The following is a 23501-nucleotide window of genomic DNA, read 5'->3' on the forward strand; positions in this document are numbered from 1 at the left end:
CCGGGCGCGGGGCTCGGCGCGAGCGATGACCGCGATTAATGACCGCGATTAACGACCGCGCTGACGGCGCTCTCCGCTTTATTCACCCAGCAGCGGCCGCCCTCGCTGCGACGCTGCGCGCCGAGGCCGCCGTCTCGCCGTCCGCTCGCAGGCCGTACTCGTGCCACAGGCTGCGGGCACGGGGCCGGCGGGACCCCCCGGTGCCGGCCCTCCGCGCCGCGCCCGCGCCGCGCCCCGCTCCCGGCCCGCTCCGCCCCGCACCGCTCCTTGCCGTCGGTGCGCGTCCGCGCGCGGTGCCGCCGCGGGAAGCTGTCGGTGATCCGCCCGGCGCGCTCCATTCTCTGCGGGGCGGCGGCGGCTTCAGCTCCGCACGGCTCCTCCCGGCTCCCCCCCACGGCCCCGCGTTCCCCACTCGCCGCCCCCCCGCTCACCCCGCGCTGCTCTCCCGTCCCCGTCGGGCAGCGCCTCCCGGCCGTCCTCCGCCGCCGTCGCCCCGTGGGCAGCGGGCGGGGCGGTTCTCTTTCGGTTTCGGCTCCGCTGTTTTTCTCTTTGCTTTGCAGGCTGCGGTTTCTCTCGTGCTTTTCCGGCCGGTTGCTGTTTTTTCCGCTTGTTCCTTTCTTATTTCGCCGTCCGTTCATTCAAGACGCCGCGGCTCTTTTCGGTCCGATTACTTTTATTCACGCGTTTCTCCCCGAGGGCGCTCCGGGCGCAGCCCGCGCCAGGGCAGGGTTATACAGCACGAAGTAGCACAGCCCCGGCAGCCGCCGGTGCCCCAACTCCTCCAGCAGCCGCTGCATCGCTCGGTTATCCGTGGCCGTGTGGCCGTACACCGGGAAGCCGCGGCCGTGCGCCTGCCGGGCAGCCATGATCGTCAGCGCCCGCATCAGTCCGCGGCGCCGCTGGGTCGGCACGATGTAGCCGTGCGTCCCCGCTGCGAAGCCGTTGGTCAGCATCCAGCCCAGCAGATTCCCGGCCGGGTCCTGCAGGCAGAGGTGTGGGAATCGGCGCAGCAGCTCCCCCAGGTAGCGCCGGCTCCACACGTTCCCCCCGTACGGCCACGTTGAGTTCAGCAGCTCCACGTGTGCCGGGCTCAGTGTGCCCAGCTGCACATCAGGGTCCAGCCTGCAAGGTGGCGTTGGGTGCCGTGGGGCGGGGATGGGAAGGAGCGTGGGGGTGAGTGGGGGTGGGGAGGGGTTGGGGACATGGATAGGATGGGTTAGGGTTTAGGTTAGGATGGGACATGGCCGTGGATTGGGATGGGACTGGGACCTGACCACAGCTAGGGATGGGATGGGGTTGCGGACACGTATGGGATGGAACAGGAAGTCTTAGGGTTAGGAGTGGGTTGAGTTGTGGTTATGGCTTAAGGTTACGGATGTGTTAGAGTTAGAGTTAGGAAAGGGACATAGCCATGGGTGGGCATGGGATGGTGACATGGATAGGATGGGTTAGGGTTAAGGTTACAGTTTCACTTAGGGTTCATGCTAGGGTTAGGGTCAAGGTTGGAATGGGGGCATGGCCATGGATTGGGATGGGACCGGGACCCGACCACGGCTGGGGGTGGGATGGGGTTGTGGACACGTATAGGATGGAACAGGGATGCATTACAGTTACCATTAGTTACATTTAGGATTAGGATGAGGACATGGCCACGGATGGATATGAAATGGGGATGGGGCTTGGATGGGTGCTGCATGAGTTCAGGGACATATATGGGATGGGGCAAGAATGAGTTGGGGAGAGGGTTGCAGACAGGAATGGGATGGGGTATAGGACGGACTGGAATGGAAACAGAGCAAGGACACAGAACGGGCTGGGGACACAGAAGGAGATGGGGCTGAGGCTCACTGTGGCTCTGGTAGAGTGCTGGGGTCAGGGTGCAGGTACGTGTAGTACTCGGTCACCTCCAGCTCCACGCCCTTGGCCAGAGCAATGTCCTGGGACACCGTCAGCACGCCGTCCTGCAGCCCTGGGGACGGCAGCAGCAGGGGCTCTGCTCCCCCACGTTCCCACACCACCCCCGTGCCCCGCACCCTCCCAGCACCACCCGTTCCTGACGCAGCCCCCCCCCCGCTCCCGTCACCCCTCCCTCGTCCCTCCCTTGCCCCGCGGTTGTCCCCACAGCCACCGAAGATGTGGAACGCGGAGTCCCAGCGCAGGCAGCCCGGGCTCTCCAGCAGGGCCCGGTAGGCGCCCACGTCCCGGTAGAAGGCGCTGCACCGGTTCCTGTAGCTGTCATTCAGCGGTGCCTGTGGGGCGGGATGCTCAGCCCCCGCATGGGCCCGGCCCCCTCCGCCCCCCACCCCCCCTGTCCCCTCCTGCGTACCTCTCCTCTGCGCCGCGCCAGCACAGCGCCGAAGTTGGGCCAGGTGTCCACTGCCACCTCGAAGTCCCCGGGGTTGCCGCGGTTGATGTTCAGCACGGCCCCATACACCTGCAAACACCGCACAGCCCAGCCGTGGCGAAGGTGGGCTGCCCTCGAGCGGGTGGCAGAGCCCAGGGAGGTCGGGGTTGGCTGGGGAGGGCTCGTGGTGCTCGGGAACGGCCCAGCAGGTGTGTGTCACGGGGGTGCCGGTGAGGGGATGGGATGGCCCGAGACCCCAACGGTGGGCTGGTGGAGGGGCAGCCGCGGGTGGCTCACCGGCAGGGCGTCAGGCAGGCTGCTGCGCAGGGCGTCCTCCAGGTGCTGCAGGTGGGCCGGGCACGTCAGGATCCGCATGGCCCTGCAGGGGAGCCGACAGCGAGGGTGAGTGAAGGCAAAGACCCCGGGATGGTCCCTGTACAGGGGAGTCCGCTTCTGGGAAATAAAAGGAGGGAGGAACCCTTACTTCAGAGACGGAGTTCGGGGACTCCTTTACTAGAAATAGGAAGCACCTGGGAGGAGTTTGGTGGAAAGGGGCAAGGCTTTTCTTAGCAGCAGCACGGTGTGAAGGAGGGGGCCCGTGGGGTTGCAGGTCTGAAGCCTTCCAATAAGAACCCAGACCAATGAGCACAAAGGAAATCGTATTCAAAAAGACTCAGAGGACTGAGAAACAGGAAACCATTCGTGGTCTTAGCGTATGCACTAACGTGTATAACTAACGTGCAGCATAGCACGACCCGCTGTCTGGAATGAGTTACCATGACATGCTTGGCCGAACTATGAGCGTGCACATCGTGTGGCATAAATAGGGCTGCCTGAGAGCCGCTCGTGCCGCAGTTGGGGCGGTGCAACCCCCCCCCCCCCCGTGTGTCCGCCTTACATAAAGCACCTTCTATGCAGACTCGTGTGAGGCTGAGTGCCGTTCCGCAGCTCGAGGGGACCTCCGGGCGCCCTGTCCCCGTCCCCGCCACCGCTGCTCGCTGTAGGAACCCTCTGTCCTTCGGCTCAAAGCCGGCTTTCGGAGGCAGTCCTCGCGCTGAGGCTCTGACTTGGGTGTGAGGTGGGTGTTGCCGTGCGGCAGTCAGCATCGCTGCGTGGACCACCGTTTCACGTTTGAAAGCACCCCTGTGGAGCTGTTCGCGTCCGGAAGGAAGCGCTCAGGAGCGGTTACCGGCGCAAAGTTCACCCTGTGACGAAACAGCCCCAGCTCGGTGCGGGGTAACTGGGGAACGACAGCACGGTGCCCTGTGGCAAATAGGATGCTGTCGGGCATCCCTGCGCCCTCCGCTCTGCTGGCAAGGCCAGGAAGATGGGAACAAAGGAGTTTCTGCTGAGATCCCGGAGCCGGACGCTGCCGCTCCGAGGAGGGCCGACTCGACGGCTTTGGGCTCATGAACCACTTTGTGCCGCCACCAACGGAACCCCGCCGCCCAACGACCCACCACTGCTGAAGACCAACGACCGAACCACGAACCGCGCTGGAGCCACGGCGGTGACCGTCCCCCTCTTGCTTCCTATAGAGACTCCTTGCTCCTATTTCCCGTCTTTGCTGCCGCCCTTCTTCCCTCCCCCATCGCCCCCACCCGCATCAGTGCCCTTCTCCCCTTTCCCCATCTCCCTGATTAAGATCTGCAATAAACTGGTCGGACCAACACCCCAACCGCTGTTCCTTAACCTCGCGCCGTGCGTACAGATACCAAAGAGCCTCCCGTCAGCGGGAGCGGGACGCCTATTTCATGGCGAGGTCGAAGCAGGGTGCGCGCCGCCGGCGCCGCCCTCCACATACAGTCTGACCCTTCGTGTGTGCGCCTCCCCGGGGGGGCGCTGAGTTACCCGAGCTTTGATAAACGCCGAATACACAGCCGGGAGCAGCGAGGACCGCATCCTCCAACGAATGTTAAAGAGACGCCCTTCCCGGCCACCGACACGGCGAAACCGCAGAGATTTTGGCCGCTCTCCAAAGGAATCGGAGCCAGAGCACGGACGCAGGCTGAGCATCACCGGTGGAGACCAAATGCCGTTAACGGAAAGGGAAGCTGAAGGTTACCGGGGACCGGCAGCATTCAGGCGACGGCGCTGCCGCTCTCCCCAGCACTCGCCGGCCGGAGAATAAACCTTGCCGAGGGACGGCGGCGGTGTGCAGAGCTGCGTCTGCCGCGGCGCGGAGGGACGGCGCCGTCCGGGGGGGCCGCGGCGAGCGCGTGACAGCGCCCCGGCCCCGCCGCGCACTACAACTCCCGGTGGGCCGCGCGCGCCGCCTCCACCGGGCCCGCCCCGCTCTGCCGCTCGCGGGGCACGACGGGCAATGTAGGCGCGGCGCCATCTTCCGAGCGGCGCCCTTCCGGTTGCCGTGGGAACCGGGCGCGGGGCTCGGCGCGAGCGATGACCGCGATTAATGACCGCGATTAACGACCGCGCTGACGGCGCTCTCCGCTTTATTCACCCAGCAGCGGCCGCCCTCGCTGCGACGCTGCGCGCCGAGGCCGCCGTCTCGCCGTCCGCTCGCAGGCCGTACTCGTGCCACAGGCTGCGGGCACGGGGCCGGCGGGACCCCCCGGTGCCGGCCCTCCGCGCCGCGCCCGCGCCGCGCCCCGCTCCCGGCCCGCTCCGCCCCGCCCCGCTCCTTGCCGTCGGTGCGCGTCCGCGCGCGGTGCCGCCGCGGGAAGCTGTCGGTGATCCGCCCGGCGCGCTCCATTCTCTGCGGGGCGGCGGCGGCTTCAGCTCCGCACGGCTCCTCCCGGCTCCCCCCCACGGCCCCGCGTTCCCCACTCGCCGCCCCCCCGCTCACCCCGCGCTGCTCTCCCATCCCCGTCGGGCAGCGCCTCCCGGCCGTCCTCCGCCGCCGTCGCCCCGTGGGCAACGGGCGGGGCGGTTCTCTTTCGGTTTCGGCTCCGCTGTTTTTCTCTTTGCTTTGCAGGCTGCCGTTTCTCTCGTGCTTTTCCGGCCGGTCGGGTCGTTCCGTCTCGGTTCTTCGGTCGGGCCATTCACTGGCGCTTGGCCTTTTACACCTTTTCGGTTGTTCACGTTGTTCACGGTCGGTCGGTTCGCCGTTCTCTTTTTTTCTCAGCGATTCTTTGCTTATTGCTGTTTTTTCCGCTTGTTCCTTTCTTATTTCGCTGTCCAGTCAAGACGCCGCGGCTCTTTTCGGTCCGATTACTTTTATTCACGCGTTTCTCCCCGGGGGCGCTCCGGGCGCAGCCCGCGCCAGGGTAGGGTTATGCAGCACGAAGCGGCACATCCCCGGCAGCCGCCGGTGCCCCAACTCCTCCTGCAGCCGCTGCATCGCTCGGTTATCCGTGGCCGTGTGGCCGTACACCGGGAAGCCGCGGCCGTGCGCCCGCCGGGCAGCCATGATCGTCAGCGCCCGCATCAGTCCGCGGCGCCGCTGGGCCGGCACGGTGTAGCCGTGCGCTCCGGCCGCGAAGCCGTCGCTCAGCATCCAGCCCAGCAGATTCCCGGCCGGGTCCTGCAGGCAGAGGTGTGGGAATCGGCGCAGCAGCTCCCCCAGGTAGCGCCGGCTCCACACGTTCCCCCCGTACGGCCACGTTGAGTCCAGCAGCTCCACGTGTGCCGGGCTCAGTGTGCCCAGCTGCACATCAGGGTCCAGCCTGCAAGGTGGCGTTGGGTGCCGTGGGGCGGGGATGGGAAGGAGCGTGGGGGTGAGTGGGGGTTGGGAGGGGATGGGGACATGGATAGGATGGGTTAGGGATAAGGTTAGGATGGGACATGGCCGTGGATTGGGATGGGACTGGGACCTGACCACAGTTAGGGATGGGATGGGGTTGTGGACACGTATAGGATGGAACAGGGATGCATTACAGTTACCATTAGTTACATTTAGGATTAGGATGAGGACATGGCCACGGATGGATATGAGATGGGGACGGGGCTTGGATGGGTGCTGCATGAGTTCAGGGACATATATGGGATGGGGCAAGAATGAGTTGGGGAGAGGGTTGCAGACAGAAATGGGATGGGGTATAGGACGGACTGGAATGGAAACAGAGCAAGGACACAGAACGGGCTGGGGACACAGAAGGAGATGGGGACACAGATGGAGATGGGGCTGAGGCTCACTGTGGCTCTGGTAGAGTGCTGGGGTCAGGGTGCAGGTACGTGTAGTACTCGGTCACCTCCAGTTCCACGCCCTTGGCCAGAGCAATGTCCTGAGACACCGTCAGCACGCCGTCCTGCAGCCCTGGGGACGGCAGCAGCAGGGGCTCCGCTCCCCCACGTTCCCACACCGCCTCCGTGCCCCGCACCCTCCCAGCACCACCCGTTCCTGACGCACACCCCCCCCCCCCGCTCCCGTCACCCCTCCCTCGTCCCTCCCGTTTGTCCCCCCGGTTTTCCCCATAGCCACCGAAGATGTGGAACGCGGAGTCCCAGCGCAGGCAGCCCGGGCTCTCCAGCAGGGCCCGGTAGGCGCCCACGTCCCGGTAGAAGGCGCTGCACAGGTTCCTGTAGCTGTCATTCAGCGGTGCCTGTGGGGCGGGATGCTCAGCCCCCGCATGGGCCCGGCCCCCTCCGCCCCCCCACCCCCCCTGTCTCCTCCTGCGTACCTCTCCTCTGCGCCGCGCCAGCACAGCGCCGAAGTTGGGCCAGGCGTCCACTGCCACCTCGAAGTCCCCGGGGTTGCCGCGGTTGATGTTCAGCACGGCCCCATACACCTGCAAACACCGCGCAGCCCAGCCGTGGCGAAGGTGGGCTGCCCTCGAGCGGGTGGCAGAGCCCAGGGAGGTCGGGGTTGGCTGGGGAGGGCTCGTGGTGCTCGGGAACGGCCCAGCAGGTGTGTGTCACGGGGGTGCCGGTGAGGGGATGGGATGGCCCGAGACCCCCGCGGTGGGCTGGTGGAGGGGCAGCCGCGGGTGGCTCACCGGCAGGGCACGGGGCAGGCTGCTGCGCAGGGCGGCCTCCAGGCGCTGCAGGTGGGCCGGGCACGTCAGGATCCGCATGGCCCTGCAGGGGAGCTGACAGTGAGGGTACCCCCGGGCGCCCCATCCCTGTCCCCACTGCTGTTACTCACCCCGTGTCTGCGGGTCCCTGCGGGCGGGCAGCGACGGTGGTGCGTCCCGATGCTGCCAGTGGTTGTCACGGGTGGGTGAGTGCCCCTTGGCCAGAGTGTCCCCGGGGGGTGTGGTGGGCAGGGTCCATCCCGCCGGGCACAGGGCACGTGGCATCCCGCTGCCACTGGGATGGTGGGTGACGTGGGACACCCGCCGCCCTGCTGTGATGGTGACAGGGACACGGGGGGTTGGCCGTAGCTGATCTCTGGTCGCCATGTGGGTCAGCAGTCCCATACCCTGGTGGCACATCGGTCCGCGGTGCCACCCCGGGGCTGGCACAGGGCTCCCCGTGCTCGTCCCCGTCCTCGTGGCACATCGGTGCCCAGCCCTACCCTGGCCCAGCTCCCACCCCTGGGAGTTTCCGCCCCCACCGAGGGCACCGGCACTGGAGAAAGGCTTTTATTCGTTAATACAAGAATAGATCTTCTGCAATAAATACCCTAATAAATAACATCTCCAATAAATAAACACGCGTAGACGCACCGAGACGGCGGCCATGGGGCTCCGCCCCGCCCCCGCCCCCAGGACAAGCCCCGCCCCCAGGGCCAGTGGGCGGGGCCCTCGGCTAGCTAGGCAACGGTGGGGATGGAGGCGGGGCCCCGGGCACCCAGCTGTGCGGGCGGTGTGGGCGGGGCTTACTGCACTGGGGGCGGGGCCTACTGCTCCCGGGGCGGGGCCTATTCCTACGCAAGGGAGGGTTGGTCCGTTCACGGCCGAGCGGGGCTTACTGCTGCCGCGGGGCGGCGGGTGGGACAGCACGGCCGCGGGGACAGCACGGCGTCACCACCCGCTGTGTCAGCGCACCGCAAGGTGATGGCAGGGCGGCACTGGCCGCGCCTGGGGGCAGGAGGCCGTCCCCCGGGGCGTGGCGGGGTGATGGGACACCACGGTGGCCCTCTGGGGCCGAGCGCCCGTCCCTTAAGGCGCTGTGGGGCGATGTGGGGAGGCCTGCGGGGGCTGGGAGCCCTGGGCCTTAGGGCTCTGTGGTCAGGAGCCCCATCCGTTAAGGCACAGTGGTGATGGGGGGATGCCGGGTGGCTTTGGTGGCACTTTGGGATCAAGATTCCCATCCCTTAAGACCTAGTGGTGATGGTGGGGGCACGGAGTGGCTTCGGTGGCACTCTGGGATCGGGAATCCCATCCATCTGTCAAGGCACGGCAATATGTGGGGTGGTTTTGGTGGCCCTTTGGGATGGAAAGGCCATCTGTTAAGGCATGGCGGTGACGTGGGAAGGCTTTGGTGGCACTTTGGGATCAGAAGACCTGTCCCTTAACGAACAGCAGTGATGCTGGGGATGTGGGGTGGCTCTGATGACACTCGGGGGATAGAAAGGGTGTGGGGTGGCTTCGGTGGCACTTCAGAGTCCAGAGCCCCATCTGTTAAAGCTCATTGGCGACGGCGGGGACGTGGAGTGGCTCTCGTGGCACTTTGGGATCAGAAGACCTGTCCATTAACACACAGCGGTGACGGCGGGGACGTGGAGTGGCTTTGGTGGCACTTTGGGATTGGGAGCTCCATCTCTCAAGGCACAGCGAGGCGATGAGGAATACGTGGGGTGACTTTGGTAGCACTGTGGGGTCAGGATCTCCGTCTGTTAAGGCTCAATGGTGACAGCGGGGGCACGGAATAGCTTTGGTGGCACTTTGGGATCAGGATCCCCATCCGTTAAGGCCAAGCAGTGACACAATGCGGCCACGGCCGTGGGGACCCCCTCAGTGGGGTGGGGGCCCTCAGAAGCCCCTGGCCTCGATGCGTAGCGTGACCACGGCCGGCGGCACCTTCTTCTTGAGGCGGTTGAAGTCCTTGGCCGAGCGCCACAGCCACGTCTGCAGCTCCTTCAGCAGCCAGAAGTCATCCATCTTCTTCAGAAAGTTGTTGGGGGCCGCGGGGGTGCCGGGGGGGGGGCGGGGGTCCGGCGGGGCCGGCAGGCAGCGGGTAGCCCAGGGAAGACATGACGCCGGCGATGCTGAGCACCAGGCCCTGCAGGCTGGAGCAGAAGTGGCCGAGGCGATGGCGCAGCTCCACCGTGCCCACCTGGCCGTCCAGGCCGCGCAGGTAGCACAGCAGGCGGCTGTAGGCACGGTAGTTGGCTGCCAGGCGCGCGTTGTCCGTCAGGCCCCGCCACAGGTCCAAGTCCACCGTGGCGCTGGGCACCCGCTCGGCCCGTGCCAGCCGCGGGGGGTTGAAGTCGGGCTCATTGAAGGGCGGGCCCAGGTAGTTCAGCTGCAAGGAGGGGAGGAGGTGTCAGGGCGTCGGCGTGTCCACGGCACCCGCGTCCTGCACACCACAAGTCTCTGTGCCCATGGTGACAGCGGGGGCATGGAATAGCTTTGGTGGCACTCCACGCCCCCCGCCCCCTTGTCTCCCTGCACACGATACACCCCACGGCCCAGACTTTTGTGTCCCCTGCGTGAATATGCCCACCGTGTCTCCCTGTCCCCATCTTACCCCTGGTTTCCACATTCCCCTGCCCATCACGTCCCTCAGCGCCATGCCCACCACGTCCCCACGTTCTCCATGTGCCCCCACATCCTGGGTTTCCACGTCCACATCCCCTACCTGGACACGCCCACCACGTCACCTTGTCCGATCCTGCCCCTGGTTGCCACGTCCCCGAGTTCATCACGCCCCTGAGCATCATGGAGGTCCCCAGTCCTCCATATGTCCACATTCCAGGTGTCTGCACCCACATCTCCCACCTGCCCTCCACCTCCAGGCAGATGAGGCACCCAGGGGAGCTCAGCCAGAGCTCGCGAGCAGTGTGGAGACAGCAATTCCACCCTCACCATTCCCACAGCAGGATCAGCAGCAGCAAGGGGGGGCACATCAGGGCAGAGACAGAGAAACCTCCACCTGGGCTGGTGCAACTGGCAGGCAGGGAGAGGTGGGGGGGGGGGGGGGATGACAGGGGTGTGAAGATGTTCACACCCTGTGCCAGGACCAGAGTCCAGGGCCTCCGGCACAGGGCGGCTCCCCTGGCCACTGCCCTTGTCTGATGAGGCATTTCCTTGGCCTCCAGCAAGGGTGGAAACGCGCAGCCTCGTGCATACAGGTGTACTCCCACCTACTTCCCAGTGCTGTGCCCTGGGGATGCTGGAGGCTCCCCGGGCTGGGGGAACGAGTAGTTTAAAGGGAAGGGGCAGTGGTGTGCTACTCACGTAAGTGCCGGCAAGGGTGCGGAGCTGGTGTTCCAGGTAGCGGGTCAGGTCGTAGGTCTTCTGGATGGACTGGCCAGCACCCAGCTCCTCCGTGCCGTTCAGCGCGGGCACCGCTGGCAGATTGCAGAGCGCGGCACACAGAAAGGCAAAGATCCCCCAAGAGTCTCCTGTGGGGACACGGCAACTCAGAGGGGGTCCTCCTGGCAAGGAGACCTGGGGCACCCCAGGGCGGTGCGATGACACCTGGGGTGCTGGGGATGCGGCAGTGCTCCCGTAACACTCCACTGCCCACCCCACCTCCCCTGACCCCCCAGGGGGTGCGGACCCAGGGCTTGCCCACGGCGCCTTCTCCACCCATGTGGTGACAGGGACCGATGACTGGGGGCTGCTCTGCCCCAGGGCTCTGGCACAGCGCTGCCGGGACCTCAGGGACCCTGTGCTTCCAGCATGCTCATCACCGCCCTGCATATGGGGAAACCGAGGCAGGGAAGGGCTGGGCATGGAGTGGCAGTGCTCGGCACCCAGCACAGGGAGCGGGGAGCAGTGCAGCAGGGGCCTCAGGGACGCCGGTGTCCCCATGTCATCCCCACCAGTGCCACCGTGCCCATCCGGTATGGCCTCTACTCTGTGCGCTGCCGACCGTGGGCTGCAGAAACAATCCTTTATATGGTCTCGAGTGAGTGCTGCTTGCTGTGCTCCCGCCGGGACGCCCGGGTTATATTTGGGAACGCCGAGTCACCTACCACCAATGCCGAAGCGGGCTTGGTTGCCTTCCTAAGCACAGCACGCCGGGCGCCCCGCAGGGCTGCAGCAGCACATCCCATCCTTGTCCCTATCCCCATCCCTGCCCTGCTGGGAGCCAGGGGCCAGGCAGGGCTCGAGGCAGCTGGGGCGTGGAGCAACCTTTACCGAGGCCTCTGCCAGGAAGACCTCAGCTCGGCACGGCACAGCCTGCAGTGGGCTCCCCAGGGAGGCGAGGGCGGCTGGGAGCCCCGCAGTGCCCTCGTGCGTCACCGCTCCCCGTCAATCGCTGCTGGGAGGCTTGGGAAGTGAGGAGCAGCCAAGCCCCGGTGACGCACGTGGGCCCACGGGGACATCCCGGCTGCGGCAGCACCAGCTCCAGCATGTGGCACGCGTCCCGGCTTTGCCCACCCAGCACCAGGCTCGCCGTGGTGCATGATGCCCCGCAGGCACGCAACGTGCGCAGCACAATGTGCGTCACACACACGTGGCACAGCGTGCATGGAAACACCGGGGAGACGCACCACGGAGCAGTGCACGCCGTGCAGGGTGTCCCAGTCACGATGTGCCGCACGGCAGCACGCACAGCAGTGACCACACGGGTGCCACCCCGTGCCCGTGGCTGTGCCGTGCGGAGCTCCCAGCGCGTGGCCAACCCGCGGGTCCCGGCGTGGTGAGCCTGGTGTGCGCCGCTGTGTGCGTGCGAATGAGCGTGTGAGCGTGGGCTCCGGGCGGCAGGGGGGCCGCGTGGCGCTGACTCACCCGCCCCCGGGTGTTTGCTTTGGCTCGGCCCCGGCGCGTCCAAGCCCGGCACAGGCGCTCGCAGCCCCGCGCGGCTCGGCAGGGCTGGCCGGACCCTCGCCCACCACCAGCTCGGGTTTCCAGAGTGGGATTTACACCCGGCCCCAGGCACCGCGTGGCCAAGGCAAACAGAGCTGGGGGGGGGGGGGGGCGGGACAGGGAAGGAGACAGAGCTGGTAGCTCCCAGGCGAGGATGAGGATGTGGGCACTGGGGTGTGGATAACCAGAGCCGGGCAACGGTAGGAATGTGCAGCCACGGTGGTGGCAATGACCTGACCGTGGAGCAGCACTGCTCACTCAGCGGTGGCCTTCTGGCCCCAATGGCTCCCATAGCGGGAAGCCCTGTGTGGCACAGTCACTCTCCCCTGCCCGTCTCGGGTGGAAAATGACTCAGCACCAGTACAGGCAGCAGCCGCGTGGCCCCGGTGCCAGAGGGAACGGGGAGACCAGCACAGCTGGATCCCAGTGATGTCAAGAGGAAGAGCCCAAGGGTTTCAAAACCGCCCCTGGCGAGGGGCCAGGATGCTCCCAGCCCACGTAAGCAAAGCACAGGGCAGCTCCGGGGCAGGTGGAGAGCTGAGGTGGCCCCCCTGGCGGCGCACGTCACCCCCCACACACGTGTCGGACACTGAGGGGGCCAACGCCAGCGTCAGCAGGACAGCTCATCCGACCGTACCCCTGTGCGTCACGGCAGGGAACGTCACCCGTGGGTGGCCTCGGAGGCGCGGGACAGAGCAGAGCTGTGAGCCCCCCCCGCCGAGCAGACCCCCCATGAGCGGCCGCTGCCATTGTGTGTGCTGAGCTGTTCCCCGGGCACGCAGTGGGCAGCGAGCTGCTGGGGTCAGGCGTGACCGCAAGCCGCCGGCGCCGCTTTCCCAAAAGCACTGAGCAAAGCAGAGCGTGGGCTGGGGGAAGGGGACCCCCGCCCCCTGAACCAGGGAGCCGCTCTATCTGATGGGCTAGCAGCCAAGGGACAGCAGAGCCCTGCACTGTGGGGCGGAATGGAGCTGGGATGTCCCAGCGTTGAGCACGGCGTGGAGGAGCGGGGACGCAGCAGACAATGGCAGTGGCCTCGGCTGCCCCCAGCGTGGCTCTCCCCACGTGCCTTTGTGAGGATGGCGCTGACAGCGACACCTGCGCCCCGCATCCCTGCGGTCCCCAAGTGTTGGCAGGAGAGAGGCACGCGTCCTGCCCTCACTGTGCTTCGACACCCCTCAATGCATGTGGGGAGCAGAAGGGGCCCCCAGACCCACCGCAGCCCCAGCCACAAGGACCTGCGCCATGCCCCACTGCCTCACTGAGAGTGAAGCCACGTCCCAGATGGTGGCCAAGAAGTGTGCAGGAGCACAGGGGTGCAGGGGGAGACCGGCCCCATGCCCCCCCGGCCGTGCATGTACTCGCAGCTCACACTGAGTGTTTACATCCTGTCTCCTCCGTGTGTTTATAAATGCATCCGTGCACGGGAGACTCCAGCGAGGCCGTAATTAGCGGGGCCTGGTTTCCCATCTGGCCCCAGCCCGCAGCACTGTGTCACCCCCCTCCTGCCGGAGATGGGGGCTCAGCCCGTAATCCTGACCAGACCCCGCACCTCGGGCCGGCGCGCCCACCTGGATCCCAGCGGCACCAACGGCGGCAGAGCCCCATGCGGCCCACCGGCACCCTGTACCCCCACAGGCACCCAGTGTCCCTGCCGGCACCGCCGGTGCCCCAAACCCCTCCCGTGTCCCCAGCGGCGCCGAGGGCCATGGAGCTGTGCTGGGAGCGGCAGCGGAGCCAGGGACAGTGCAGCGCCAAAGGCGGCCTGGCCCCTCTCCGGCCTGCAGCGGAAGCAGCTCGCGGGGGCCAAGAGCGGGGGGACCGGGGGCTCCCCTGCGGGCAGCACGAGGTGCACGGGGTCACCGTTAAGGATACGGGCGGACGGTCCCGGTGCCAGCCTGTGTGGCAACAGAGAGCCCCACTGCCACCCCCCATCCCCTGCTGCCTCTGGACGCGCTGCCATCGCTGCCGGCTTCCTCCAGCACCCTGTGCCAAGGGGACACTGGCAGAGGCAGGACCGGCGGCTCCAGCGGAAGCCCCGTGATCTGTGCCAGCCACGCGTGCCCCAGCAGTGCCAGGTATGGGTGCATACCCATCGCTGGTGGCACCTGGAGCCGGCAGGGCTGGCACGCTGGATGTCCCAGCATGGGCACAGCTCCACGTCCCCACTGCGATGTGCCCACTGGCACTCGGTGGGCACCCAAGGGGCTGCAGCGTCGGGCTCGCTCCCAGCTCTTGTGGCTCGAGGCAGGTGGGCACAGGGCAGGGGGTGATTTATGGCGCACCGTGCCACTTAGCAGGGCATAAATCTTCCCCGACGCAGCCCTGTAAGCAGAGCTCTCCGCATTTCCCTTCGGAGGCTGCTGGCGGGCTGGGGCTAATGCAGCCCAGATGTGTGCAGGACCGTGCCCTCACGCCGCCTGCTAACGAGGCGCAGGGACACGGCTTCCCGGCAGCAGCACGGCGGCCCTGAGCCGTGTCTCCGGGCTGTCACCGGGCCGCTCTTGGCCTTGACCGTGGCAGCGGCTCTTGGTGCCGCCGGCCGTGCCGCAGGCTGAGCGCAGGCCACAGCCAGCAGCCTCCCAGTGCCACCGGTTCGCCACCACCTCCGCCGCGTCGGGCCGGGATTGGGGAGCAGCGGGAGACCCCCGGCCACCAGCCCCACTCTTCCAGCTCCCCCCGAACGGCTCCAGCTCCATGGGAGCCAGAACAAAACGTGGCCTCGGCCTCGTGTCCCCAGTCCCAGGGCCGCCAGCGCCCACAGTTTGACCTTTTAAGGGTTGTTTTCCAACTTTTTCCCTGTCCTTTCCGTGCCCGGCAGCCCCGCTGCCCTCAGCTCCCCGTGGCCCCAGGGTAACAAAGCCGTCCGGCGGCCGCAGGGAGCTCCGCAGAGGGGGGAATTTCCTGGCACCCTGAAAGCGGCCGCCGCGTCCCACCGGGTATCGCCCTCTGCGGCGCCCGCCTGCCCCACGAGTAAAACCCAAGCCCGGGGACTTTCCTTTTTCCTCCCCTCTGTCAGTCTCAGGTTTTAATTCTCCGTGCTAAGCAGCGTTTCCCTGCCCGGTAATCACAAACATGCATGGAAAAGAGGCAACGAGAGAAAGGAAAAAAAAAAAAAAAGAAAAGAAAAGAAAAAAAACCCCGAAGAGCAGAGGGGGGAAAAGCCTTAAATCAATCCCGAAGCCAGACGGACGTTTGAATCAAATCGAGTTACGGCCGGCGGCAGTCGGCGCGGCGGACCCCCACCCCACGGCCCCGCTCTTACCTGGGGGCTCCCCAGCCACATTTAGCATAGTAGAGTCAGGGCGCGGGTCTGCGGGCGCGGGGAGCCCGGCAGTGTGCTGCTGCAGCGCTCAGCCCCGCGCCGATGGACACCCGGCCGAGGTTGCTGCTCCGCTCTGCCCCGGCTCTCCTTTGGCTTTTTCTTTTTTTTCCTCTCTCCCTATTTGTTTTGGTTTGTGTTTGCTTGGGTGTTAGGTGGCAGAAGCGGTCTGGGCTGCGTGTTTCTGGTGTGTGAGTGTGTGCACGGTTCGCACCACGCTCCGGCTCCCTTGCTTGCTGCCTTTCCCCCTTCCACCTCCCTTGATTTGCTCTTTTGATTGGTGTCCAGGAATGCAAGAATAAAAAAACGCGAGCTTGCATACACCCTCTCTCCAAGCTGCTGCCTCTTTTTTTTTTCCTTTTTTTTTTTCTTCCCTCTTTTTTTTTTTTTTCCTCTCAAATTCAAGTGTTAAGCAGAACCAGGTTGCTTTCAAGAATGTATTTGATGCAATTGGACGCAAGAACGGGCTCCATTCATTCCCCTCCCTCTCCCCGGTGCTCCCCCAGGGCTCCCCCGGCGTGCTGGGCAGGCTGTGGCCGCAGCGGGCTCCCCCGGGGCAGGGAGCAAACCCCGAGTGCTGGGGGTCTGCGGGGGGGTGGGGGTGGGGGGTGAGGGGGGGGGAAGAGAATCCCTCTCCGCATCACCCCCCGGGTGCTGGCTGCCTCTTGCCTTTTGTTAGTGGCCGCGATGGGGAGCAGGACGGGGCAGCGGGCGGGGGGCTGCTTCCTACCTGCTCGGAAATCCATGGGGGCAACCCGGGGGGTGGCAGCGGCACGGGGTTGGGGGGGGTCCCGCCCGTCGTGCCGGGGGTGCTGTGGAGCTGCTTGCGCCGGGTCCGAGCTCCGCACTCCCATTTGTCGGCCCTGCTCCCCGCGGGGGCCCGGGGGCGGCAGGCCGGGGGCTGCGGGCTGTGTGAGTGATCTCGGCACTCCGGAGCGGGGATGGCTGGCGGGGGGGCGTGGGGTGCCAGGCAAGGGAGGGGGGGAGGCGGAGAGAGGCGGCGGAGGGGTGGAAGGGCGGCAGGGAGGGCGGGCAATAGGGGGACAGGGCAGCGCGGCTGGACAGACACGGCTCCACGGGCCACCGGCGTAACCCCACTGCTTTCTTCTGACAGCAGCTCCGGGGCAGCGGCAGGTGAGTGAGCACCGGGGCGGAGCCCCTCGGGAAGCACTAAGCAGTGGGGCCAGCAGGTGACTGCGGCCAAGGACAGCGTATACAGCCCGGCATTGCCCCGCACACCAGGCACCTTCCCACTGCTCTCTCCCCCCACCCAGCATCTGCCCCGTGGGGCTGCCAGCAGCCGGGGTGATGATGATGGAGCAGCCCCAGGAAGGAGCAGCCCCGCACTGGTTGCCACCGGCATGCAGCAAACAAGGGGGAATTTCATACCGGGGATGCGGGGCTGGCACCCAGGTGGGCGCACAAAGCACTGGGTGCCAGCTGGAGACACACGGCCAGAAGACACAGCCTTTGTGAACCACACACTGCAGCAGGGCACAGCTACGGCAGCCCCAGTGCTAAGGGGAATGTCCCCACCGCTGCCAGCTGCCCCAAAGCACTGGGGAGTGCCCGGCAGGGCTGCAGCTGCAGGCACAAACGTGACACCCCCGCCCCTGCCCACTTGCCAGGGGACCCCAGGGGCTCACCCCACAGCACTGGGGAGCTCCCCGCCTCCCCCCAGCCACCAGAACAGGGCTGCCTGCTGACACGCTGTGCTCAGGCTGTCTGCTTTCCTCCTCGGCCTTCAGACCCCTGGAATGCAGGTCCGGGAGGGCCGTGCCCCTGCCCACAGCCACGTCACCGGCAGCCGCTTCGCCCTCGCCTCCCGCCGACGACCTTTTGCAGTACCGGGAAGGGTTCTGACCCCGAACACCCACAGCCCCGGATGCTGGGAGGCTTCCCCATTGTGCACAGAGGAAGGCAGCCGGCTCCAACTGGTGCCCAGGGGCGCTCCGGCCATCCCCGCGCTGGGGGCAACTGGTGGGGAGCTGCTGAGGGCCCAAAGGCCTCGGGGCCCCGTAGGCAGAGCAGCCCCCGTAGGAAGAAGAGCAGCCGCGGCAGCGGAGCAGCAGAGCCGACCCACGGCACTCACCCACAGGCACTGCAGACAGCCGAGGAGCCCCTCCGCGCTGGGGCTGTAGGAGGGCCGCGGCACCGAAGTTGGGCTGTGGGAAACCAGAGAGGCCCGGAGGAAGCCCGGCCTGAGGCGGAGGGCCTGAGGGGAAAACCGCGCCCGGGGCGGCGCTGCGCGGCACCCCAACCGGCCCGCGAGTCCCCACCGCCTGAAGGGAGCGCACTCGGCCTCTCCCCGCCTCGGCTCCTCGAGGCCCCATTGGCTACATGGCACGTCGCTCCGGCCGCTCTCCAATCCTCGGCGGCGCCCGTGTTCCACCACCCAATGGAGAGCGGGCCGGCCGGAGAGGGCCCGCCCCCGAGCGCGCAGCGGGGAGGAGGGGGCAGGGCTGGGGGCGCGGCCCCGCCCCCGATATCACGTGAGGCGAAGCCCGCGGCGTGGACGCCGTCACGGGGCCGCGTCCACCAATGGGCCGCCGGCGGGGGCGGGACGAAGGCGAGCTTCCGCCCAATGGGATTGCGGCGGGCGCGGGAGCGGGGAAGGTGGCGGCGCGGCGCGGCGGCGAGGCGGGCGGGGGCTCCGCGGGGCCGGTGGGGGCGCAGGGGCGGGCGGGGCCGCGCGGGGCGCTGCCGGGGGGCGCTGCCGGGGGGGCGCTGCGGGCGGCGGACGCGACCAGCGGGCGTAGGGGAGGGGGAGGGGCGGGGCGACCGTCCGGCCCCCGTGGGGGGCGGGGGGCGCGGCCTGGCGAGGGGGCGGGGCGGCCCTCCACGTGCTCTCCCCGCATCCCCGTCGCCATGAAGTGCGTCATCGAAGGCGGCAATGTGAAAGGTGCGACGGGGAGGCGGAAGGGGGGGGGGGTTGGGGGGTGCCGTCTGCCCCCATCTGACCCCCCCCCCCCCCGCCTTCCGCCCTCAGCCCTCGGCCACGCCGTGCACGCGCTGTCCCGTGTCGGCGACCACCTCTACCTGGAGCCCTCCGACGCTGGGGTAGGGGCGGGGTAGGGGCGCAGGGGGACGCCGGGACGTGGCCGCTTCCAACCCCCCGGTGCCCGGTGCCACCCCCTGTCCGCCCTCAGCTGTCCCTGCGTGCCGCCAGCACCTCGCGCTCCGCCTTTGCCTCCTTTCTCTTCGTGCCTCTGTTCTTCCAGCGCTATGAGCCGGGCCCCCCTGGCACCCGCTGCAAGGTGCTGATGAAGGTGCGGACCCTCCCCCCCCCCCCCCAGCAGCCCCCCCTACGTGTGTCCCTCCGGCAGGGACGGGCCGTGATGCTGTCCTTACCCCCAGTCCTTCCTGGGTGTGTTCCGCTCGCTGCCAACTCTGGACAAGTCGGTGGAGCGCTGCCTGGTGCTGCTGCGGCCCCGCGCCGGGCGCCTGGTGTTACAGCTGCACTGCAAGCACGGTGAGTGGGAGGCGAGGACGCTGGGGGGGGTCACGGGGGCTGCAGCCGGGCGTTAACGGGGCTGTCCTGCAGGTGTCACCCGCACCCACCAGCTGGCCTTCCAGGAGTGCGAGAGGCTGCAGGCCGTCTTCGACACGCAGTGCTGCGCCAGCCGGCTGCGTGCTCCTGCACAGTGAGCGCTGGGGGTCGTGGGGTGGGGGTTACCGGGGGGGGTTTGGTGCTGAGTGCCTTCACTGCAGGCTGCTGGCGGAGGCAGTGGTGCACTTCCCGCAGACGCTGGCAGAGGTGACGCTGGGAGCTGCTGCTGGGGGTCGAATCGGGCTGCGCAGCCACCTGGAGGAGGGCAGCGGTGAGTGGGGATGTGGCACGGGGACGGGGAGGGGTCTGCCGGAGCTGGTGGTGACAGCCCCGCTGCAGAGCCTGGCAAGGCCATGGTGACAGAGCTGTGGTTGGCGCCGGATGAGTTCCAGGAGGTGGCGGTGGTGCCCGGCTCCCGCATCACTTTCTGCCTCAAGGAGTTCAGGGTGAGTGTGAGCGTGACCCTGTGCCCCGCGGCCCCTCAGACCCGCTAAGCCCCCTCTCCCCCCAGGGGCTCCTGAGCTTCGCCGAGGCCTCCAGCCTGCCCCTCACCATCCACTACGATGAGCCCGGAAGGTAGGAGCCAACGCCACGGCGTCCCTCGTCCACCCAGAGCCATCCTCCAGGTCTCTCCCACAGTCCCCGTGTGCCCCCCAGGCCGGCCATCTTCACCCTGGATGACAGCCTGATGGAGGCACACCTCGTCCTGGCCACCCTCCTGGACCCAGAGAGCGACTCACAGCCACCCCCTGCCACCAATGGGTAACGTCCCGTTGCCATCGGTCAGGATCAGAGTGAACCGCCCCACGCTGCCAGCAGCAGGGACTAGTGAACAGTCCTAACGCTGCCCGACATTTACTCACTCACTGCCCCCTCCAGCCGCGTCTCCCACCCGCCTGCCCCCCCCGATGACTTCGCCGACGACCTCGAGTCCTACATGGTGGCCTTGGAAAGCAGCGCCTGCGAGGGGGAGGCGGGGGCACCCCCCAGCCCCAACTTCTCCCTGCACACTCCTCGCCCTGCAGAAAGCGACCCCGAGGAGGAGGAGGACGGAGCTGTGCCAGGGACGCCCCCTCACAAGAAGGTGTGGGACGGGCACTGAAACGGGGGGAGGGGGCAGAGGACTGGCACGGACCTCTGACCCTATCCATGTCTTTTCACTCCCCAAGTTCCGCTCGCTGTTTTTCGGTTCTGTGCTGACGCCGGGGGGGCCTGGCCCAGCCCCCAGCCAGGAGGTGCTGGCAGAGGACAGCGATGCTGAGTGCTGAGAGCCCCCGTTCCGATGCCACGGCGCAGCAGCTGGCACTGCCTGGCCACGCAGGATGATCCCAAAGCCACATCTTAAGACCCATTACAAGTTTATTCCCCAAAAAAGCCTCCTGCCCCGCCTCCACTGCCATCCGAGGGGCGGGTCCTGCCCCAGAGGGCACGTTTGGTACAGTAGAAAGTGGCAGGGGGGGCAGGATCTTACAAATAAAAAACGAATGGAGAGAGGAGCGACCTGGTGCTGGGGCTGCTGGCGACGGGCACTCACTTCTTGGCTTTGGCAGAGTTGCGTGGCGGGGTGACGGGGCGGCCGGCGGGGTTCAGCCCACTGAATTGCCCATACTTGCCCTTGTTCTTGTCTGCCGGTTTCAGAATCTGCAGGGAAGTGAAGGGTGAGCAAAGGGGCCCCGTGTGCTGCCCCCTCCCTGGCAAAGCCCTGACTCACCTGGAAGGAGCACATCAGCGTCTCATCCACGCTCATCATGGCGCCTGCGTTGTCGAACTCCCCACAGTAGTTGGGTGCAGAGAAGAGGGTGACGAGCTGGCGCTTGGCAAAGAACTCGTAGCCATCCTCCACCACCTGTGGGGTGGCAGCACTCGGATCTCCCTCTGTGCCCTGTCCACGGGACCCACAGCCCCCCCCCCCCCCCCAGGGGACAGCATCCCCTTCAAAAGAGCCCGACCGCATCCTCAAGAGCAAACGTCCCCTCCTGGGAAAACCTCCTCTGGTATGGAGGCCAGGTGAGGCCTGACCCCAGTACCTGGTGTGCCCGGCAGATGAGGTCCAGGTCGTGCTTGTGCAGGAACTTGGCCACCACCTCAGCCCCAAAGGTGAAGGAGACGCCGCGGTCGTTCTCGCCCCAGCCCTGCACATCCTTGTCAGGGTCAGACCAGAGCAGGTCACACAGCAGGCCCTGGTCGGGCACGTCCGTGGGTCGCATGATGCGCCGGATCTGCTCCATCGACTGCAGGTCAGGGGACAGCCCTGCATGGGATAGGAGCGTCAGCTTACGCCGTGGGGCAGCCTCTGGACCCAGGCGGCAGCCCCCAGCCCTGTGCCCACCTCCATGGCAGCAGAAGATCTTCTCATCCACAATGGCAGCAATGGGCAAGCAGTTGAAGCAGTCGGTGAAGGTCTTCCACAGCTTGATGTTGTATCGCCGCTTGCCTGCGAGGCAGCGGAGCGGGTGCTCACAGGAGCCCTTCCTGTGGGCTGTGCTCCACCCTCCCCACCCCCCGGTGTCCCACACCGCACACGGGCTGGCAGTGAACCCTCCAGGGGGCTGGGAGGCCATGGAGGTGGCCGGGATGGGGGCGTGAGGTCTGCAGGAGACGGAAGAGTTGCAGACGGGGACGGCAGCGGGGGCTTTGGGCTGGCTGTATGTACGGGGTCGGCACTGGGGAGACGAGGCGGGGGGAGTCCTGTTTGACAGCAGTGGGGTCGGTGTGGCACTCACACTCGTCATAGAAACCGTAGATGCGGTTGATGCTGGCACATTCGTGGTTGCCACGCAGCAGGAAGAAGTTCTCGGGGTACTTGATCTTGTAGGCCAGCAGCAGGCAGATGGTCTCCAGCGACTGTTTGCCCCGGTCCACGTAGTCACCCAGGAACAGGTAGTTGCTCTCGGGGGGAAAGCCCCCGTACTCAAAGAGCCGCAGCAAGTCGTAGTACTGCCCGTGGATGTCACCTGTAAGAGGATCGCAGGGGCCGCACGGTGACGCTGGCAGCCAGCCCACCCCCCCCCCATTCCCCCCCCATCCCCCCGGCCCGCTGCTCACCGCAGATCTTGAGGGGGGCCTCCAGCTCCAGCAGGATGGGCTGGCTCAGGAATATCTCCCGTGACTTCAGGCACAGCCCCCGGATCTCGTTCTCTGTCAGCTGGACGTTCTTCCCGGGCCGTGAGCCTTGCACTGTGCGCGGGCGGCCTTCAGCAAAACCCACTCCACCCCCGGAGAGCCCCCGGAGACGGCCGTGCCCCAACAGTCCTGCACTCCCGCACAGCCCCTCACGGCCCCCCGCTCACCGCAACCCCTCTCTTTCCCACAGCCCCCCCCCCCCCGGCTCCCCGCAGGCCCCGCGGCCTCCCGATCCCCCGCGGCCCCCCGGCGCCCCGCAGGCCCCATCCCCCACACAGCTCCCGACGGCCCCCCCGCAGGCCCCGGCCCGCAGCCCGGTTCTCCGCCCCCCCCTCGCGGCACAGCCCCGGCCCTTCCCGCCCCCTGGCCGCGCCTAAGGTCGTCTCGGAGCCCGAGGCCCACCGCTCACCCTCCAAGAGGCGGCCGATGATGGAGTCGAGGTTCAGCTTCTCGGTGTCCGCCATGGCCGCCGGACGCTGCTTCCCCCCCCCGCCCCGGCCCCGGCCCCGCGGTCATAGAGAGCGGCCGGGGCGAGCGGCGGGTGGGGAGAGCGCCCCCTGCCGGATCGGAGGCCGCGGAGGCGCGTCGGGGCTCCGCGCTCCCACGAGGCGCCGGCGGGGCGGCCGCGCGGGGCCGCTGTGCGGTTGCCCGGAGGCTGTCGCTACCCTCGCGGTGCGGGGACGCGCGTGGGGAGCCCCGTGGGGACTCGTGCCAGCGGTGCCGCTTGTGCCGCCGGCTCCACCTGCGTCACCTGTGCCATCGGTGCCGTTTGTGCGCCCCCCTCCCCCCCCCCCCCCCCCCGACGTGCCATGCGGGCCGTGCGGTGCCGCCAGAGCCTGGCCCGGCGCCCGTGGTGACATTGGTGACATTTCAGCCTCGCGGTGTCAGCTGCGCTGCTGTCCCCGGCCGACCCCAGCAACTGGCCCCGGCTCTGGTGCCTGGCTCGGGGCTGCGTGCCCCGCTGCTCGTGTCCTGCGTCCCCGTGTCCCCAAATGCGCGCAGCCCCACATCCCTCCGTTGTCACATCCCCGTGCCCTCGAACCCCGGCGTCCCCATCCCGACGCTCCTCTGCCTCCACGTTCCCCTATTGTCACATCCCCGTTTCCCATATCCTTGCGGTCTCCTATCTCCATATCCTCCCCCCCACCTGTTGCCACATCCCCATGCCCCCGTCTCCACGTATCCTCATACTCCCAAATCCCCGTAACCCCATACACCTTCCTCCCCACGCCCCCACTCCCCCCATCTCCATTTCCCCACCCTTCTATGCCCCATATGCTCGTGCTCCCGCGTCCTCATCTCCACGCCCCCATAGTATCCTCACACCCATGAATCCCGCAC

The 23501-nt window shown here is 67.3% G+C and overlaps 5 protein-coding genes across 6 annotated transcripts; 1 reads left to right on the plus strand and 4 right to left on the minus strand.

Annotated features, from left to right (window-relative positions):
- Nucleotides 1-48: 48 nt before the first annotated feature.
- LOC124416955 (glycine N-acyltransferase-like protein 3) lies at nucleotides 49-5220 on the minus strand. The gene is made up of 7 exons (XM_046942146.1): nucleotides 3252-5220; nucleotides 2642-2797; nucleotides 2327-2434; nucleotides 2129-2249; nucleotides 1849-1969; nucleotides 432-1122; nucleotides 49-341 (listed from the first exon to the last, which is right to left on the minus strand). The coding sequence occupies exons 2-6, from the start codon at nucleotides 2717-2719 to the stop codon at nucleotides 678-680; spliced, it is 873 nt and encodes a 290-aa protein (XP_046798102.1). The 5' UTR covers nucleotides 2720-2797; nucleotides 3252-5220; the 3' UTR covers nucleotides 49-341; nucleotides 432-677.
- Nucleotides 5221-5503: 283 nt separating this feature from the next.
- On the minus strand, nucleotides 5504-7457 carry LOC107049267 (glycine N-acyltransferase-like protein 3). 2 transcript variants are annotated; one of them, XM_025151333.3, is made up of 6 exons: nucleotides 7389-7457; nucleotides 7240-7321; nucleotides 6925-7032; nucleotides 6726-6846; nucleotides 6440-6560; nucleotides 5504-5970 (listed from the first exon to the last, which is right to left on the minus strand). In XM_025151333.3, exons 2-6 carry the CDS (start codon nucleotides 7315-7317, stop codon nucleotides 5526-5528), a joined length of 873 nt encoding a protein of 290 aa, XP_025007101.2. In that variant the 5' UTR covers nucleotides 7318-7321; nucleotides 7389-7457; the 3' UTR covers nucleotides 5504-5525. The 2 variants fall into 2 exon arrangements, with proteins under 2 accessions (XP_025007101.2, XP_040557373.1); XM_040701439.2 differs by having other exon boundaries at nucleotides 7240-7332.
- A 309-nt stretch (nucleotides 7458-7766) lies between these two features.
- Nucleotides 7767-16434, minus strand: CLCF1 (cardiotrophin-like cytokine factor 1). Its single transcript, XM_046942143.1, is given in 4 exon segments — nucleotides 7767-9355; nucleotides 9357-9652; nucleotides 10588-10754; nucleotides 16218-16434. Coding segments are annotated over 4 exon segments (783 nt in total). The 5' UTR covers nucleotides 16342-16434; the 3' UTR covers nucleotides 7767-9159.
- A 1875-nt stretch (nucleotides 16435-18309) lies between these two features.
- Nucleotides 18310-20533, plus strand: RAD9A (RAD9 checkpoint clamp component A). The gene is made up of 11 exons (NM_213583.3): nucleotides 18310-18389; nucleotides 18477-18547; nucleotides 18637-18756; nucleotides 18845-18959; nucleotides 19032-19131; nucleotides 19199-19308; nucleotides 19377-19483; nucleotides 19549-19613; nucleotides 19695-19799; nucleotides 19917-20121; nucleotides 20207-20533. The coding sequence occupies exons 1-11, from the start codon at nucleotides 18356-18358 to the stop codon at nucleotides 20303-20305; spliced, it is 1131 nt and encodes a 376-aa protein (NP_998748.1). The 5' UTR covers nucleotides 18310-18355; the 3' UTR covers nucleotides 20306-20533.
- Nucleotides 20379-22656, minus strand: PPP1CA (protein phosphatase 1 catalytic subunit alpha). Its single transcript, XM_015272644.4, has 7 exons — nucleotides 22570-22656; nucleotides 22083-22214; nucleotides 21761-21991; nucleotides 21367-21471; nucleotides 21065-21288; nucleotides 20749-20883; nucleotides 20379-20678 (listed from the first exon to the last, which is right to left on the minus strand). The coding sequence occupies exons 1-7, from the start codon at nucleotides 22622-22624 to the stop codon at nucleotides 20568-20570; spliced, it is 993 nt and encodes a 330-aa protein (XP_015128130.1). The 5' UTR covers nucleotides 22625-22656; the 3' UTR covers nucleotides 20379-20567.
- Between the last annotated feature and the right edge of the window lie 845 nt (nucleotides 22657-23501).

The sequence above is a fragment of the Gallus gallus genome, chromosome 5, assembly GCF_016699485.2.
Source record: "Gallus gallus isolate bGalGal1 chromosome 5, bGalGal1.mat.broiler.GRCg7b, whole genome shotgun sequence".
Taxonomy (NCBI): domain Eukaryota; kingdom Metazoa; phylum Chordata; class Aves; order Galliformes; family Phasianidae; genus Gallus; species Gallus gallus.